This window comes from Rhagoletis pomonella, unplaced genomic scaffold (genome assembly GCF_013731165.1).
Source record: "Rhagoletis pomonella isolate Grant_MI unplaced genomic scaffold, Rhpom_1.0 Rhpom_scaffold_00005, whole genome shotgun sequence".
NCBI lineage: Eukaryota > Metazoa > Arthropoda > Insecta > Diptera > Tephritidae > Rhagoletis > Rhagoletis pomonella.
The window spans coordinates 66,427,783-66,434,636 of NW_023458559.1; the positions used below are offsets into that span (position 1 = coordinate 66,427,783).

The window sequence follows — 6,854 nt, forward strand, 5'->3', positions numbered from 1 at the left end:
TTTTTTTTTTTTGTTGCTGGTTTAAGTGAATTCGATTTCAAATCTGTATCATAGAAATTTCCATCGCAAAATTCCATGGCGGACATTCAAATTAATCAGAAATTAGTACTTTGTACAGGAATATTTGCTAATATCACGCGGGCTAAGGCAATTTGAAATTTAGTCGAGTAAATTTAGATCAAATTGGTACGAAAAAAAATGTAGTGGGGATCTTTTGCTGCAGTTTACTTCTATTTGAGACGTAGATTACGGATCCATAGCCTTGCCCCTAAGTTTCGTATGGGAACAGTCCGCCAACATGGATTTTAGGTTTTTTGAGTTTTTATCAATTTGCAAGCGTATTTTGCATTTTTCGTAAAAAGATGTGAAATGCAAATTTGTAGAAAATTTTATTTCCCAAATTTTTTTATTTAAGGTTTTTTTTTTTAAATAAAAAGAAATTTTTTAGTGTTAAGGTTTACTTCATTCAAAATCCCGAACTTATTAACACACAAAAAAATATAAAAAGTTTTAAAATTATGAAAAGTACTTTGTCACATACATACTCGCATATTTTGCATGCATATAAACCTATTGTTAAACACCAGCTAAATGGCGTGACGTAACAAATCTCCATATTGCGCGTGTATAATGCAAATTCAATTGAGCAAGATTGCAATAAGGCATCTGCGATAAATTGCAAGTAATTATAGGTGTAATTGAAATTCCAAACATTGATGCATTGAGTGATCGAATGCCTATGGACGCAATGACGGATGGAGTAAAGCGGGGCTATAAAATTAACTTTCGAAATTTTTGATTTACTTTTTTGCGTACTTTTTTTTTAAATGAACCGAATTCCACAGATTGGTAAAAAAAACAGAGTGCGCGTAGGTGTTTTGCATACCTAAATAGTATTTTAGCGCCATGCGCACATGTTTTAATTGTAAAACAAAAAAGAAAAAGTATTAAAAATTAGCTTTTTATTCTCACTTACCCCCCGTCCTTCCTCGAAGGCATCGCGCATGGAGTAGCCTCTTCGCCCCATTTTTCGGCGTAATTTTCTCCTTGGTGGCGTTGTATTGCTGCTGCTCGTCGGAAAGATGTCTTCCTCTCTGCTACTGTCGTCCCCACTGACACTCAAATAGTTATTATTATTGTTTTTACTACCACTTGCAGAACCCACTTCGGGATCTCCCTGTTGCAATGCAGAGTAGTTCACTGACTGAAAGCGATTAAAACGGGGACCGAATGTGCCGAGTATTGCGCCAGCAACTCCACCACTACCTTCTTTTGTGGTGGTAGGCTTTCGTTTGTTGCGTGCCACGCCGCCACTTGTACGTCGCGTGTTCTGTCGCGTGCTACCGCCGACCCCTGCTGCTGTCGAGCTGCCTACTTCTGTGCTGCTTTGTGATTGCTGTATCTCCAACCAGGTACTCATCACTGCCTTAATTGCAGTTATTGCATATACTTTGAGCGCAGGTTGGGTTTCACTTCACAAAGTGACTGTTTGTTTGATTTTTTTATTATTATTTTTTTAATTTTGCGCGACTTGTTTCGGGTGGGCCATGTTACGGTTAAGGAAATCTGAAATAAAAATAAATAAAGAATTATAATTTGAATTTGAAAAATAAATATAATTAATATAAAAACAATGCAGAAATACATATTTGGCGGTTAGACTTTTGCTAAGTGTTTTGCTGAGCTTCTTCCTCAATTTGTGGTGTGCATCTTGGTGATGCACATGGACGAGCCTACAATTTTTCGCCGCCTCCGAACAGAAATAGGGGAATCTTTGGGAATAAAAAAATATAATCGGCAAGCCGGTAAATGTTCGAAGAATTAGGAAGCGAACGATTGCGCTAGGTAAAAGTCTGAACGATGGCTTACGGAAACGAGCCGCAGATACACTTCCCACTGAGATTCCTACATTCACTGGCAGAGAAGAAGAACAGTGTATCTACATCTACCAGAAGGTAAACTAATCGGCTGCATGAAGTTTATAGCGTTTACATTGGCTGAGGCTTTCTTCAGCGCCGCTCACAGGAATTTTGCGATGCACTGAATAGTCCAAAGGACCAAAGGAGCGCCAAATATTTTCTGTGTATGCTGTCAAGATGAAGAAATGGTGAATTCATTATGTATTTCCTGTGCGAGTCCGATTTCTGGGAGACAATTTCTTTCAGGACCTAGACGGTAAATGGAGAATTTCGCTGCACATACTGTTTGCGTTCTCCAAAAGGTAGATATAGTTCGAGGACATGTCGCTAGTTCAATCGACCTCTGTAGGTCACAAGAGAGCCTTTGACGTATAATCTTTTATGACCCTTTTTTAAAGTCTCCGTATATCGGAGGCTATTATCCGATTGATGTCCTCACTGAGAAAAATGCTCTGAGTAGAGGAATTCATTTTACCAAGCAGCAGTCTAATTAGGACACTTCGGAAAGAATGCGATTCAAAGTGTATCCCTTTAGTCGATCAAATCTACCGGCAGGAAAATTTTATTTTATCGCCAGTCCTTACATAATTCATACATAAATCTGGCATTGCATTATTCTGTTAGGTGTCAAAATTGATTTTGGGCCCAATTCTAAATGGCTTTTTAAAGACTTGTCGAAGTTCTTTGATGCAATGCGGTAAGGAGATGTAAACTTGATTTCTGTCGCATGAAATAACGCTAAGCCAGCTCAAGATTTTTCTCCTTGAAAGGCCAAAAAACTTGCAGGCGAATACTCATACGGAACTGCGGATGTATGTAAACATTAGTGCATTGTAAAGATACTTTTGTACTTTAGGGTGCAACACCAAAAAACCATGTGGTTTTAACACTGAAATTATTAAATTTTGTTATATTTTAAAACTTCCCCCAAAATATTTTGGAAAAATATTAAGACCTAGTGAGCTAGACTGATTTGAAAATGCTTCAAAAAATTGCATTATTTTGATTCCGTTGATAAAATTAAAAATATATATATATTTAGACCTTTTAAGCTTAAACTCTTCTGTCATCTTTTTGGACAAAATATTGTTAAAAACTACTTTTTAAAAAACTCGATTTTTGGATTTTTTTCAAATTGGTCACGTAAAATTTAACACTTTTCCGAAATATTTTAAAATATAAAAATATTTTATAATTCCGATGGAAAAACAGTACAGAATTGTATAGAGAGTGATGCACCCTAATAAATAAATATGTTTGGAGATGTAACGGGTGATTTTTTAAGAGCTTGATACCTTTTTTTTTAAAAAAAACGCATAAAATTTGCAAAATCTCATCGGTTCTTTATTTGAAACGTTAGATTGGTCCATGACATTTACTTTTTGAAGATAATTTCATTTAAATGTTGACCGCGGCTGCGTCTTAGGTGGTCCATTCGGAAAGTCCAATTTTGGGCAACTTTTTCGAGCATTTCGGCCGGAATAGCCCGAATTTCTTCGGAAATGTTGTCTTCCAAAGCTGGAATAGTTGCTGGCTTATTTCTGTAGACTTTAGACTTGACGTAGCCCCACAAAAAATAGTCTAAAGGCGTCAAATCGCATGATTTTGCTTATTTACGAAGCCATTCAACCAGAAATGAGCCTCATCGCTGAACAAAATTTGTCGATAAAAAAGCGGATTTTCTGCCAACTTTTCACACATTCAACACATTTCGAACCGAACACTGATTTTGGTAATAAAATTCAATGATTTGCAAGCGTTGCTCGTTAGTAAGTCTATTCATGATGAAATGTCAAAGCATACTGAGCATCTTTCTCTTTGACACCATGTCTGAAATCCCACGTGATCTGTCAAATACTAATGCATGAAAATCCTAACCTCAAAAAAATCACCCGTTAGTAGTGCACTTTTGAATATATTTCCAGGTATGTTGAGTTGAAATTTTTGCGCAAAGGCCACAAACCAAATGTATGAATTTGCAAGCACTTTTTAATATAGCAGCCATACATATGTGCAAGCATGCACACATACATACAGACAAAGATCCATATGTCTGTGCATATAAATGTAGAAATGCACGTAAGTGGGGCAACCTCAAGATCAAAACCAGTTGGCGAAATTTCACTCATATTTTGGGTAGCAGTAAGAATGCAACAGTTTTTGCTTTTATTGAAAACTACGTACATACTTACTTTTTTTTTTGGGGAATGCACGCACATAAATGAACGAATAAAAGCTGCAGTTGTAAAAATTCAATTTCTCATGTTTGCCTATGGGTAAATCTGGGCCGGATTAAAGTATGGGCTGACGGCTTTGTGGCGCCACATGGCGATCACGAGAAATTTAGTTGTTTGAAAATTTTAAATGTCCAAAAAAGCTTTGTCATTAAAGTTGTGTGCTATTGGCATGAATCTATTGGATTCAAATACAAAAATATCTTCATCTCGCAAGCATAGGTCTGGCCAGCACTGGTTGAAATACTAAATGCACTTATCGTTAACATGGAAAATACGTATTAAAGGATACTAGTGAACCCGCATGACGTTAAAACGCCCAAAATTTAATTTCAAAAACCTAAAAAATATTCCAAATATTAGTCACAGTTATAAGCGATCAAAGTGCCATATTTCATCTAAATCCCTGTAGCTGTTTTTTAGTGAAGAGGTCTCGCATAGTGCGGGTTTTTAATTTCATAAAATTTCAAATCACCCTTTAAAAAAGATGTTAAGTAAAAAAATAAAACTTTATTGCACATCTACAGGTTAAGGTCTTTAATTTGACCTCTCATTTTTGAAATTCAAAAGAACGCTGAAAATCGAATGACTTTTACACAAAATACCTTCCCGGATAATACACATAGGCTTAGTTCCAAGTTGGTATATTGCAAAGCATCCGCCTTTTTTATTTCTAAACTATAATTGATGGCAATGACCAATTTGCGCAACTAAGTTCAAATTCGGCATTTCCATCAGTTGTAGTTAAGAAATAAAAGAGGTTGATGCTTTGCAATATACCAACTTGGAACTCAGCCATTCATATCCCTATACTTTTAGATCGATATGTTTTTTTCGAAAAGGTGGCCAGCCTAATTAAAGATATTTTCAAATTTAAGCTTTCATAAATTTCTTTCGATTCACACCCATATCTAAATATTTCATAAAACTTGTGTATACGTCAACTAAATTCGACCTTTCAAATAGGTGGAAGTCCTTTTCAAAAGTTATTTCAAACTAAAATCTTCTTAAATCTCTTTCACCTGACATTGTGATACACGTGTGTTTCAATAGCAGATGAACTAATTTGAATTTGATTGTTCAAACATGTTGCAACCCTCCTAAATAAAGGTCAGAAATAAAGAAAGAAATGGGTTTTTTTCTGAAACCAAATTGGTGAACAGGAATCAGTTGTTGGCATTAGCCGAGTTAAAAGAAGCTTTTCGAATAGCTTCGACATTACTCGTAGTAGGGATATAGACTTATATACCATAGTAACTTGCGCGAATTTCCAATATATAGGTACTCGCTTCAAGCTAAAGCACTTATTTAGCAAGCTGGTCAAATGAACTATGCAGTTTGTTGGTAATTTGCGAAGAACTTGGGCAGTGATTAAGTCAAATTGAGGAGACTTTTTTACCTCATTTTGTTTTTATGTTTGCCAACTTCTTCCGGTGTAAAAGGACTAATATGGATATCACATTCAGGCCAGCATCCAGTGGCTTCTATTTCATCGAAGCCTTCATTAGGGCTAAAGGTCTCTTCCAGATGCTCAACAAACCGTGTCGCTTTTTGGTAACTTGTTTTGGCCCACTTCCTTTCATTAATATTAACGGGAGCAATGTGTTGCATTGGTCTATTAAAATCTTAGGCCGCCTTCCACAAGGACAAGTCTGTGCTTTTATCAGCCGTGAGACCGACCAGGAACCGATTGCTAAGTTCAGTTTCAATTTAATTGCTGGAGATCTGGTTTGCTGCCAGCATTTTCGTAATTTACGTTTTTTTGCTACTAAATTCCTTATAAAGGGTGCGTACCTTTTTCCCTGAGCAGTTGGTTTTGGTGTGGGTGTACTATTCCACGCCACCAACTGAAGTTGTTTGGTGAAATGAAGTACTGCGTCTGCGAGCTGATCGCTAGTAGTGATATGGTTGTATTCGACTAATTGTTCTAGCTGTATTCAAGGAGATTTTGTGCTGCATCTTTCGAAATTACTAGTTGCACTAGCGAATAGTCAGAGCTCAGATCAAAACCTTCAGTGACAGATAAATAATCTGTAGGTATATTTTTGTAGACGAAAAATCGATCAAATCTGGGATTTCGTTAGTATCTGTTTACCAGTTGAAATTGAATTACAACCTGCGTGCTGCATAGCTTTATGCGATTCTCGTCCTTTTGTCGTGGTCAGCCTTGAACCCCATGGTTGTATGTTTTGCGTTGCAGTCGCTTCCAATTATAAAACGACTCTTCCACCGACCCTTAAAAGGTGGGCTGTACAGAAACGATGTGAAATTCCTTTGTGCAAATATATTCACCTAAGTGATGTTATATTGTCAGGATGTATAGTATGGTAGAAGGCGTAGTTTTTTTTTAATTCAAATACAATTGTTTCATGAAGACGAATGCAAACTCATAAAGAGCAAGCTTCTCAGGCTCAAACAGTAGAAGTTTGTGAATAGGCATAGGGATCAAATTTCAGCCGATATCCAGTGCGACATTGATTCCCGAAGATGCCCTTTTAGCTGAGAAATATTGATGCCAACTCTTTAATAGCCTGTAAAGGTAGACACAATCAGAAGGCTGAGAGAACACGCAGAGAAGTCGTCTATCGCCTATAAATTGGACGCGTGTTGTAGCTATTTCGTATTTGAATGTTTAAGGCCAAGCAAATCTTCTCTGAAGAGCTTGAGATGCTGGCCGACAGGAAGAACGCCCGAAAATTCT

General features: G+C 36.8%; 1 protein-coding gene across 1 annotated transcript in view; it reads right to left on the minus strand.

Moving 5' to 3' along the window:
* Positions 1 to 576: 576 nt before the first annotated feature.
* LOC118740187 overlaps positions 577 to 6,854 on the minus strand; it is a 43,492-nt gene continuing 37,214 nt past the window's right edge. The window contains exons 2-3 of the mRNA XM_036471684.1: positions 977 to 1,566; positions 577 to 666 (exon numbers count right to left, since the gene is read on the minus strand). Of these exons, the coding sequence (XP_036327577.1) occupies positions 577 to 666; positions 977 to 1,420 (534 nt within the window). The 5' untranslated portion in view covers positions 1,421 to 1,566. The remainder of the gene's footprint in view (positions 667 to 976; positions 1,567 to 6,854) is intronic.